The 12,021-nt window shown below is 57.9% G+C and overlaps 1 protein-coding gene across 1 annotated transcript; it reads left to right on the forward strand.

The window, feature by feature from the left end:
• The first annotated feature begins 704 nt into the window (after window positions 1–704).
• MYMK (myomaker, myoblast fusion factor) lies at window positions 705–11,049 on the forward strand. The gene is made up of 5 exons (XM_055270475.2): window positions 705–996; window positions 5,387–5,501; window positions 6,600–6,748; window positions 10,004–10,120; window positions 10,833–11,049. The coding sequence occupies exons 1-5, from the start codon at window positions 862–864 to the stop codon at window positions 10,980–10,982; spliced, it is 666 nt and encodes a 221-aa protein (XP_055126450.1). The 5' UTR covers window positions 705–861; the 3' UTR covers window positions 10,983–11,049.
• The last annotated feature ends 972 nt before the right edge of the window (window positions 11,050–12,021 follow it).

The raw sequence follows: 12,021 nt of genomic DNA on the forward strand, positions 1-12,021 counted from the left end.
AACCTGTGTGGGGCAAGAGCTGGCGAGTGAGAAGTATATGTGGGCTGGTAAGTTGGGAGATTTATCTACAAGGTCCTTTTAAGGATTAGAATTGGGGAAATCTTGTGTTCTCTCACCTCAGGCCACCCATGGACGCGTGACTCAAGCAGCAGCATCCACCAGGCTTCTCATTCTGGGGGGAGGATCGGATGGAAAATGTCTCGAAGGCAGGGATTGTCCTGTTGGGGACATTTCCCCAAGGTTGTTGCCTCAGAGAAAAGAAATATGGTCTCCCTGAATCCTTGAATGAACTCCTCTGGCAAAAAAAAAAAAAAAAAAAAAAGGCCAGGCACGGTGGCTCACGCCTGCAATCCCAACACTTTGGGAGGCCGAGGTGGGCGGATCACCTGAGGTCAGGAGTTTGAGACCAGCCTGGCCAACATGGTGAAACCCTGTCTCTACTAAAAATACAAAAATTAGCTGGGTGTGATGGCAGGCACCCGTCATCCCACCTATTCCAAAGGCTAAGGCAGGAGAATCTCTTGAACCCGGAAGGTGGAGGTTGCAGTGAGCTGAGATCACACCACTGCACTCCAGCCTGGGTGACAGGGCGAGACTCCATCTCAAAAAAAGAAAAGAAAAATCAGAGACAAGTGCTGGTCACGTGGCATGTCAGCTGTTGGCCCTCTCCGTGTGTTACTCGACATGTGCACACACGTCCCCGCCTCCGTCCAGGGCATTTAAACCCTCTTGTGGGCGCTCCCCGCAGCTGCCATCAGAGCCCTGCCCAAAGGGAGCTGGCCTTCCCACTTCGTGCTCCTGTGCTGGGGACCCGGGACGCCAGCACCCTCCCTGCCCCAGCCAGTGCTTTCCTCCCGGCCCATGGGGACGCTGGTGGCCAAGCTGCTCCTGCCCACCCTCAGCAGCCTGGCCTTCCTCCCCACTGTCAGCATCGCGGCCAAGAGGCAGTTCCACATGGAGGCCATGGTCTACCTCTTCACCCTGTTCTTCGTGGCGGTGAGTCTGGGGGCTGGGAGGAAGACCTGCACAGGCCCCGTCCTGGAGATAGAGGAGAGGCTCTCTGTCCACAGTGTTCTTGTATTGGGTGATGAGCAGAAGTGATTTGAAAATGAAACAGCAAGCCCAGGTGGGGTCTGGAGACTGAAGAGAGAGGACTAGGGGAGTCCTTTCCCCTCTCTGGACCTCAGTTTTCCCATCTGTGCCAGGAAGTTGCTCTGGGATCACTGCCTCTGTGAGACCAAGCCCAGGGGGGAGCAGGGCCACTGAGTTGAGGATAAACCCTTCCAGGGTGCCCCTTTTCTCAGCTGCTAATCAACGCCCCTACAGCTGCCCATGGGGCCACCTCCCCTCCCCACCTCTCTTCCAGCTCTACCCATAGGCCACGATGGAGCAGAGATGAATGGGGCAAGCCAGGCCTGGGAAGGGGTCTGCGGGGTTTAGGGAGTGTGAAGGCCTGGGTGAGTGAGTCTGATTCCAGAATCCTGGAGCTGCCCTGGTTCAGGAGGGCCTGCTGCTCTCTCCCTCTTCTGGGGCCTACTTCTCTCTCTGTGGGTCCGTCTTTCTCTTTCTATTTATATGTCTGGCTGGCTGGCTGGCTCCGCTCGCTCTCTCTCTGGCTCTCTGTTTCCTGGTACCTGTCATTGGGTGATTTTATCCAGCTTTCAGTGGAGCACCCGGAACCCCATCTGTCCTTGCTTCTGAAGTTGCTGTTTCTGGGACCCCTGTCTCCCCTGTCTTCTCTTCTCTCTCTCTCTCTCTCTCTCTCTGGGTCTCTTTCACTCTGTGTTTCTCATATTGGTTTTCTGTGTCTAGTTTTCTCTGTTTCTCTTTTTTTCCTTTCTTTGTCTGGTTTTCTTTTGATTTCTGGAACTCGATCCCCATGGAATTCACTCTCTCTAAAGCTCTTAATCCCACCCTCACTGATTTTAGTCCCCTGACTCTCCATGTGTCTCTCTGGCTTTAGCTATTCACCTCTCCAGCTTCTCTCTCTCTCTCTCTCTCCATCTATCTCTATATCTACCCAGCCATCTACCTGTGACCTATTTGTCTATTAGCATCTCTCCATTCAGCCATCATTTATGTGTCTCAGTACCCCCTGCCTTCCTGCCTCTGGGTCTTTCTGACTCTCTCCACTAACATGCCCTCACTGCTGGACTCCCACAAGTGGTGCCCCACCTCTTGCTCTCCCGAAGCCTTCCTTGCTCACCTTCCATCAGACCCCTCCTTCACTGACAGCCCAATTCCCAGCACGACACCTGCTCTGGGGAGGCAGGCGTCCCACTAGCCTCCTTGGGGCAGTGCTGGGCCCAACCTGTGAAAACTCCACCTCCTCTCCCCAGACAGCCTCCTTCTCCAGCAGCAGGGCCTCTATGGGCAAGAATGCCAAGTGCATGTGAGTGCACACAGCAGTCCTGAGCGGGTGAGGCCCGTGAGCTCACACGTGTTTGCAAGCATGTATTCACATGTTATGCTTGTATCCTGAATTGGTCAAGTCCGATTTTGCCTGCAATGGCAGAAGCTGAGTGTGTGTGGGGGGGCGCTGGGAGCAAGGCATCCCCTCCAGTGTGTGCCACTCCCAAGGGTGACAGTGGCCTGGGACAGGCTGGGTCCTTTGTGGAACCAGATGCCCTGGAGCTTCTGACTCCACCTCCAGAGCCAGCACTCAGGGTGGGGGACTGGGCTAGGCGCTCTGTGCACAGTCTGATTCAGCCTTTTCACCTTCCCCACAAGCCTAAGATCTTGATTCCCATTTGGCAGACGAAGAAACCAAATCCCAGAGAGGCAGAGTCACTTGTGCCACTGTGAGCATCAAGCTCTCCAGAGCTCCCAACTCACCCAAATGCCACTGCATTCGCTCCTCTGGGACTCCAGCCTGGGCTAGGGCTGGGAAGCCTCTTGGACAGATGAGAGACCGAGGCCCAGAGCAGAGCCAGGATTTCTCTGCAGGTCCCAGGGCCTTAGCGCAGGGAGAAAAGCTGGGGTCTTGTTCTCAAGGCTCCTGTTAGACCTAGCCCAGCAAACCACAAGCACCCGCCAGGCTACGCCTCCATGCCTGGGCCTAGGCTGGCCCCACAGCTGCCTCTGCACTGATCTCAGAGGCCCCACCCTGCCCCACCCCGAGTGGCAGGGGCAGCTGCCTCTTGGACAAATGTCCTCCGAACTCAAAGCCACACTCCGTCCCTCCCAAAGTTCTGCCGCCCACATGGCATCCCTTCCCTTCTAGTCAGGCCCCTCCCGCGACAGTCTCCATCTCTGTGCCGGACGCCTTGCTATGGGTGCAAACCCCACGGAGACGGTGTGCTCGTCCCCACACAACAGAGGAGGCCCCCCCGACAGCCACTCACCTGAGCTCCCACTAGGAGCATCTGCAAAGTCAGACTCCCGAGCTGAGCTCTGACCCACCAGGCCCCCAGCCGCACCCGCCCCACCAGTGCCCCGGCTGGGCCAGGTCTGTCCCCTGCACTGCAGGATGGGAGGAAGTGGCCAGGTGCCAAGCACTGCTCTGTTTCACCTCTTTGGGTAGGCAGTGCTGCTCTGAAGTTCACTTTCCCCACCTGTCGAACAGAGCTAAGTTCCCACCATCGGGAGGAGCCAAGGGCCTAGTGGCAGAGGCTCTGGGCCCCCAGGGTAAGCTGGCTCTCCTTTAGACTTCTCAGAGCCTGGCGTCCCCCTCCCTGAACACATGCAGCAAGCACTCTATGCTGGGAGGCGTCCACGCAGCTGGGACCAGACAGAGCCATTCCTGCTCCGTACAGGGCAAGGGTACAGGCCTTATCAGAATCTCACAGTGAATGCCTTAATCACACATGATGACCTGTGCTACATCGAGGCGCACAGACAGCAGGTGATGGGGCTGGGGTGGGGGATGGGAAGAAGCCAGGAGAACAGGAGAACAGCCTAGGGCCGGAGTCCTCCTCGTTCCTCTTTCCCACAGGAGTGTAAGCACCTTGATCAGGCCCCTCCTGAAGCTTCCCTGTCCCCAAGGTAAACAGTCATGTCCACCGCTGGTCACCCTCCTCTAGCCGCGTCTTTGCCAGTCTCACTTCAAGAAAGGTGCACCACACAGAGCTCGGCATAGTCTTCTGGATGAACCTGACAAGAACAGAGAGGAGCAGGACCGCCTCCTCCCTCATTTTAGATGGTGGATCTCTATTAATGCCTCCTAGGTGCACCTTCACTTTAGGCCGTGTACAATTGCCATCGGTAGAAGCACTCCACTTTGACCCCGACTTGCCTGCCCCCCCAGATCACCCAGGGCCCCCGCTCCCTCTGTGCTGTCCCTGTCGCCTCCAGACACGGGCTGCTTTCCAGCACGCCTGCTCCTCCCGCTGAGCTGGGCTGACCAAGAGTCCACCGTGCTGGTTCCCAAGCTTGTTTGTGCCAGTTGAACCTGTCAAAATAATTATGTCATGTAATTAAATATTACCTAAAATGATGAAATGCGAATGCAAAAGGAGACAGAGTTGTTTTCCGTAGAAAAGTAGTTGACTGCTTTGAAAACACTCCCTATAAGACTTTTGCCTTAAAAATTGCCATGAAAGTCGGTGTTGGGGAGGCGACTACGACAGTAAAGGGCAGAGATGGACGAGCCTAGGGGGCTGTGTTCAGCTTCTGCGAGGGGGTCTCAGAGATCTTCGTCCACGTTAAGGCAACAGAAACCAGGAGCTGCAGCCCGGCTCTCAGTGTGGGCCCTGCCAGCCGCAGCAGGGCCACGGGGAATGTGTTCAAAATGCACGTTTTCTACCCAACCCAGCCCTCCCTAGTCAGCAACCCTCAGGCAGGGCTCAGCAACCTGTGTCTAAACAAGGCCCCAGGCGTTCAGATGCCCCCTCAAGCCTGAGAACACTGCTGCAGTGTAGACCAGTCATCAGAGGGGTAATTTGTGCAAGAGAAGGCCCCAGGAGCCCCCGAAGAGCAAAGGAGCCCCCAGAGAGGCTCTGGCCTCACATCCAAAGATTGGCGAGTGAACACGCAGCTGTGTGCTTCAAGGAAGCACAGATGCTGAAGGTCCAGGGAGAGCCGTGTAGGGTCCCCCCCGGAGACCGCCCCACCTAAGCGGGCTTCACCTGAGTGACCACTCAGTCTCCGCCCAGTCCTGCCAGTGCAGATGAGCGAATTCTGCTGAGGTGACACTGAGTGAACCCTTGGCACACCCCAGCCCCTAAACACCTTGCTGGCATGTGCCACTTAATCCCCACAGGACCGTCTGCGGGAGTGCTCGGCAGTACCCCCATTTTTCAGATGGGAAGACTGAGGCACACAGTCATTAAGTGACTCGCCGAAGTGACTTCTCGCAGCCGGCAAGTGACCTGGCACTCTGGGGGCCGTGGCTCGGGGACCAGCCCTGGCCTCTTTGTGCTGTGACCACCTGTGGGTTTTCCGGCAGCTCCACCACGCCTGCAATGGACCCGGCTTGTCTGTGCTGTGCTTCATGCGTCACGACATCCTGGAATATTTCAGTGTCTACGGGACAGCCCTGAGCATGTGGGTCTCGCTGATGGGTGAGTGGTCAGCCCCTGCAGACAAGCCTTGAGGACAAGGACCAGCTCCCCAGTGTCCACACGCCCCCCCTCAAACCAGTCCCGCTGCAGCCCTCCATCCCCACTCACTCGCAGCCCCAGGAACCTCTTCCCTTGTCCGGGTTTCAGGGTTGTGCACCTCTTAAATGCCTTGATGCTGATTTTTGATATCCTTTTAACATGACTCATTTAGTAAAAGCTTGTTGTGACACATTTCAACAGCAGAGGCATACAAAGGAAAAAGTGAAAGTGCTCCCTCCCGTCGCTCCTTCCCTGGGAGGACCGCTGTTCACTGCTTAGGGGGTTGGCTTCCCAGACTGTCATACAAACATCCACACACGGGTGATATCCAGCCTGGAAGACAGGACTGTTCATAAGCCCCCAGTCCCACCATGTTTTTTTCCACTTAACTGCTGTCTGTGGCAAGGTCTCCATGACCTTAAGGCTCCTTGCCATCTAACCGGGCCTGTGAGGGGCTTCATTTCTTCTCTTGAATCTTAGTGTCTTTGTCCTGTGATCCTATGGGATAGATTCGATCTATTTAGCCACAGGGTCTCACTCTGTCACTGAGGCCAGAGTGCAGTGGCACAAACACGGCTCACTGCAGCCTCGAACTCACAGCCTCAAGCCATCCTCCCACCTCAGCCTCCCAAGTGGCTGGGATGACAGGCGTGCACCACGACACCCACCGAATTTTCTGTGGAGATGGGGGTCCCGCCGTGTTGCCCAGGCTGGTCTTGAACTCCTGGTCTCAGACGATCCTCCTGCCTCGGCCTCCCAAAGCACTGGGATTGCAGACCTGAGCCACCACAACCAGCTGTGGTCTGTTTATTAAAACGAGGTGCTGGAAGCACAATCCAAGTCTCTGTGTCCATGGGGAAGCAGCAGGCTGCCTGTCCTCTCAAACTGGCTGGAATTCAGACCCCTCCATGACCAGGCTGGGCCTCAGGGTTTCGCTGGCTGAGGGGACGCCGAGAGAGGGCACCTACAGGATGCCTCCTGGGGGCTGGGAGGTGGGGGGTAGCCAGGAGGAGCAAGAGAGCCCACTCACCTCCCCCAGTGTCTCCCTGGCCCCTCCAGCACTGGCCGACTTCGACGAGCCCAAGAGGTCAACATTGGTGATGTTCGGCGTCCTGACCATTGCTGTGCGGATCTACCATGACCGCTGGGGCTACGGGGTGTACTCAGGCCCCATCGGCACTGCCATCCTCATCATTGCAGCAAAGTGGGTGCGTACTGCGTGAGCCTCGATGAATGGGGACCCAGGAGGCCCGTCACCTCTCCCCTGTCTGACTCCTCCTGCCTCGGATCTTCATTTACCTCCTGCCGTCATAGGCAAATGGGTGGATGTAGGAATTCAGCGAAAACACACAGAAAATGGCCATGAGGTGCTCCGGCTGTGCAGACTGTGTGTGACTCTTGTCTCTACTCACCAGCTCTAGACTGAGCCCAAGTTACCCAGCCTCTCACTTCCATGCCCCTACCCGTAAAGCAGGTGTTGCCATTACAGCCCCCTGCCTGTCTCGTGGGGTGGTTCAAAGACTCACTGAGATCAGGCACCTGAAGTCCTGGCGTGGAGCCTGGCTTCCAATGTGCTTCACACGTAAGAGCTATTTATTTTCACTCTCATCATCACTCTTACTACCAACTGCTTTAGAGATGCAACATCAACTTGGAAAATGGCCTGGGGTAATCTGGGAAGACTTCCTGGAGGGAGTGAGCCTTGAGCTTGGCTCTAGCCAGGAGGGAGAGTGTAGTATGAGAGTGAGGCAGCCTGGGCCAGACCTTCTAGCACAGACGGCCCCTTGCAGAGCAGCAAGGCTCTGGCACCCATGAGGCCCTCACGTGGTCTTCAGTGCTCCCTGCTCTCTCCATCCTACCAAGACCCTCCCGGCTCAGGGACCAAACCCCACTCAAAATCGCCCAAGCTAAAGAGGGATCTTAGGGCAGAATAGACCCGGGGCATCTCCTGGGACCCCAGAGCAGGAGGGAGCTCACCCTTGCAGGGGTCTCCCAGACCTGAGGGGCCAGCAGGCTTCAGCCTGAGCCTGCCCTCCAGGCCTGCAGCAGCCCAGGCACCGCCTGAACATCCCTCTGCTGCATTTCACCTCTTTGGAGTGCCACCTGAAGTGTCAGGGTCCCAGCTTCAAGTGCCAGGAGAGGACCTGGCCTGGTCCAGCCCAGCCACACTGCCAGCCCCGGCCAGGGCCGCAGGGCACCCAGCAAGACAGAGGGCAGCTCTCAGTGCAGGAGGGCCCACGGCTGTGGGGAGAGCAATCGAGTTCTGATGGGCAGCTTGCAAAGCCCGTCCCAAACCTCCCCACAGCCAAGGAGCACGGGACTGATTTGCCATTTGGCCTATGAAGGAACCAAGGCATGGAGGCCTCAGCAACTTAACAGGACGTCATGGCAGGGCAGTGGTGGGGCCAGGACTTGACTTTTTTTTTTTTTTTGAGACGGAGTTTCGCTCTTGTCACCCAGGCTGGAGTGCAATGGCACCATCTCGGCTCACTGCAACCTCCGCCTCCCAGGTTCAAGAGATTCTCCTGTCTCAGCTTCCCGAGTAGCTGGGATTACAGGCACCCACCATCATGCCCAAGTAATTTTTATATTTCTAGTAGAGATTGGGTTTCACCACGTTGGCCCAGCTGGTCCTGAACTCCTGACCTCAGGTAATCTGCCTGCCTTGGTCTCCCAAAATGCTGGAATTACAGGCCTGAGCCACCACGCCTGGCTGGACTTGACTTTTTGAGCAGGAGACAGAGGACCTGCTTTCTGTCTGCAACTTGAGGAAGCAGCGCTAACCCTGGGCTGACCCAGAGAGAGGGAGCGCTGGGCACGAGTGGCCTGGACCAAGGTGGGTGGCAGGAAGCAGCGTGCTGGGGTCCTGGGTCCTGGCTACCCGCCTCTCGCCTCCTTCTGCCCCTGAAGGTTGCTCCTCTCGCTGGTCTTGGCCAGGTCTGAACTGGGCTGAACTGTAATTGGCCAGAAGAGAATTCACTGGTGTGTTTCCCACCAAGAGCCACGAGACTGCCAAGGCCCTCAGGCTGCAGATCCAGCCACAAGAGCCCAAGATGGGCCGCCCGCCTCCCCGCATCTGGGGCTCAAATTGTTGTTTTCTAGACCATTTAGTGTGGAGTTTATTTTGGATTTTCAAGGGCGATTGTTTCCTGGAATGAGGGTGGATTTTTCTCCCAGAGCCTTGTCCCCTCTTGGGAGGGGTTGGGCAATGGCAGCCCGGGAGGAAGAATGAGGGAGGGTTGGGTGATGGCACCCTTTCAATAGTGCCAGGCCCGCTGCGTGACCTAGGGCAGGCACCTCTCTTCTCCCTGGTGTTACCACTGCAGGACTGGCCAGAGGTGGGCTGGCAGCCTTGATCACCACACCCAGGATCACACGGTCCAGCTGTCTTCAGGCCACTGCACGACTGCAGGTGCTCAATTCCTTGTTGGCAATGGAATTCCAGAAAACGGAAAGCCTGGCATCAATTCATAATTCACTGGGTGGCAAAACCTGACCTGACCCAGCATAAGGCTCTTTGTGCTCTTCGCGTAGGCCACTCAGCAATGGGTGCAGTTAAGGGTGCTGCCCCCAACCCCAGGGGCTTGTGCCACACGCTGTGTGTCTAACAGTTTATCCCACTGAAATCTAAAGCCTCCTGAGTGTACCCCCATGGGCCTGGCCCCACTCCGAGGCCGCCATCACCCAACCCTCCCTCCTTCCTCCCCCACAAGGCTGTCGTTCCCCGGCCCCTCCCAGGAGGGGACCAGGCTCAGGGAGAAAAATCCACCCTCATTCCAGGAAACAACTGCCCTTGAAAATCCCAAATAGACTCCACATGAAGTGGCCTAGAAAACACAAGGCCGGTCCCAGCGATGTGGCCCCACACTTCCCCCATCTTCCTTGGAATGCAAACTCCTCTGTAAGCGGAAATGCCCACGTGAGCCTTCCTAAGCTCTGGGACCTGACAAGCAGTGCTGGCCAGGTTTGTCTAATGAAGAGTGAGATAGGTCCTTTAACTAGGAAAGCAAACGATGCTTGTCCGTGGCTCAGGGATCACCACAAGTGCCACCCCCATGGGCCGCACTGGGCTGGCAGGTCCCAAGTACTCCAGTGCTTTCCTTGGTGAGCAATCATGGAGTCTAGTCCCTCCGGGGCTCCCCTCCAGGGAGGAGGAGACATGCAAGGGTGGCCTTGTCACATCTCAGAGAGGCGGGAGGACAGCGGGATCTTCGTGGGGCACATGGCCCAGAGGCTCCCTTCCCAGCCATCGAGGCTGGGGTCTCTGCTGGGTCGCATCGTGAAGGGCCCTGTCCAGCAGAAGCCATCGGAGGCTGGGTGCGGCAGAAGGCTCCTGAGCCTCCTCTCCTGCTGGGAGAGGGCTGGGGTGAGCCTGTGCAGGGCCAGCTCTCGGGCTGGTTTGGGGAGGGGTGTTCCCCAGTGCCGTGACCTAAAAGCTTTGCTGTGGCCTCCTGTCCTCACAGCTACAGAAGATGAAGGAGAAGAAGGGCCTGTACCCAGACAAGAGCGTCTACACCCAGCAGATAGGCCCCGGCCTCTGCTTCGGGGCACTGGCCCTGATGCTACGCTTCTTCTTCGAGGTACCAAGCCCAGCGGGGAGGTGTCCTGTGCCCCAGAGCCCACTCGGCATGGCTCTGCTCAGCTGGGATACCAGGGCTGTGCCCACGTTGGGGGGACTCTGACAGCCCCAGGCCAAAGTCAGGTATTAGTCCCTGCTCACTAGCCCCTCCCAGGGCTATGTCAGGGGCAATGCCGTCCCCGGCACCACCAGCACCATGGCCTGTGTGGACCGGGAGGTCACAGAGAGACCAAAGCTGGCCGCCTATAGACAGCTGGCATCTCAGACGGCAGCACAGCCTGGGAGACGCCTGGGGCAGGTGCCCGACACCTGGAGGAGGGAGGGAGGGAGGGGAGGAGACAGGGAAAGAAGGAGGGAGAAAGGGGAGGAGGGAGGGAGGAACAGGGGAAGAAGGATAAGGAGAGAAAAGGGGGGGAGATGGAGAGAGGGAGGGAGGGCAGGAGGGAGAGAAGGATGGAGGAAGAGAAGGACAGCAGAGAGAAGGGATGGGGAAGAAGGAAAGGAGTGCAGCCTGGAGGATGGCACAGGCCCTCACTGCTCTGGGGTTAGGTGGAGAGAAAGGCCACCGTGAGTACGACTGTCGGGGAGGCTTCCTGCAGGTGTCCCAGTGCCCTGGCAGAGGCGGGGGCCCCGAGGGGCTCTGCTGGGTCTTGGAGAGGGAGGAGCCTCAGGGAGGGGGCTGAGGCCCCAGACTGACCGCTTGCCCCCCACAGGACTGGGACTACACTTATGTCCACAGCTTCTACCACTGTGCCCTGGCTATGTCCTTTGTTCTGCTGCTGCCCAAGGTCAACAAGAAGGCTGGAGCCCCGGGGGCCCCGGCCAAGCTGGACTGCTCCACCCTGTGCTGTGCTTGTGTGTGATGCTGCGCCCAGCCCGGCTCTGAGCCCCTGCCCTCCCCAGCTCACACTCGGCCAGAGTCCCAGACAGTTTCTCCTCCTGCAGCTCCTGCTGTCCTTCCCTGCCCTGGAGCATCCAGGAGAAACATCTCTTCCATACCCTGAGAGGTCCCCGGGGGTCTGTGAAGGGCCCACCATGCTGCACTAAATGCTTCTTAAGAACCTGCTTATTCCCTTGTGACGGGGTACGCAGGACCAAGCTGGAAAGATAAGAAGTTCTCCTCCCAGGCCTTGTCACGACCCATTGGCGTGTCTGGTGGAGCCCTAGGTCTGGCGTCTGCCCACCCCACTGCTGGCCAGGAGCCCAGGAGTCCCAGCCGGGTGCCAGCCATGACGGGGGGGGCTTTCATGTCTTCAGTTTTCTCCTGGAAACTGCTATCACCATCTCTGTCCTGTGTCCTCAGGCTCCGAGCGACCCCATTTAGGAAGCTGGGGCCGTGGGGCCAGCTGGATCCCTGGCCCAGGCCACTGCGGCCCCACCCCTCCCACTGGGTCCCTGAATCAAGCCTCTTTCATAACTATAACCAGTAAGAAGTGCCTCAATGTATCAACCTCACTGCGTCCCAGACACTTTATATACGTCCTAACCCTTAAAACAAGACTCAGCCAAGCGTCATCCCTCCCACCCCAGCCGCTTGTTCAGGGCCCAGAGCGGGGGCTGCCCCTCTAGAGTGGTTGGTGTGGGAGGTGTGAGCTCCGCTTCTGGCCCTCAGCGCCCGCATGCTGGCTTTTAGCCCTGCACGCCGTCCCCAGCGTGGAAAGGTGATGGGTTTGGGTGCAGTGCCTGTGAGCAGAGGCTGCAGGGCCCAAATGCTGGGCTCCCTCGGCCGGGCCTCCCTGCTGTGCGATGGGCGGTGCTGTCTGTGAAGGACTGCGGGGGTGGCGGCAGCAGGTCCCAGACATCACCTCACAACCTGCGTCCCCCGGCACCCAGCGATTCCGGGCCCATCTGTCAGGCAGGAAGTTACTTACACCTGTCTGGGGCCTGTTTGTGTTTCCAGAC

Source organism: Symphalangus syndactylus, chromosome 3, assembly GCF_028878055.3.
Source record: "Symphalangus syndactylus isolate Jambi chromosome 3, NHGRI_mSymSyn1-v2.1_pri, whole genome shotgun sequence".
In the NCBI taxonomy this organism is placed as follows: domain Eukaryota; kingdom Metazoa; phylum Chordata; class Mammalia; order Primates; family Hylobatidae; genus Symphalangus; species Symphalangus syndactylus.

Bases quoted from the DNA above. Each gene is read 5' to 3' on its own strand.
- MYMK (XM_055270475.2), top strand. From the start codon at position 862: ATGGGGACGCTGGTGGCCAAGCTGCTCCTGCCCACCCTCAGCAGCCTG. The intron at 997-5,386 runs GTGAGTCTGGGG...GTTTTCCGGCAG, and splicing joins TCACCCTGTTCTTCGTGGCG to CTCCACCACGCCTGCAATGG. The intron at 5,502-6,599 runs GTGAGTGGTCAG...TGGCCCCTCCAG, and splicing joins CATGTGGGTCTCGCTGATGG to CACTGGCCGACTTCGACGAG.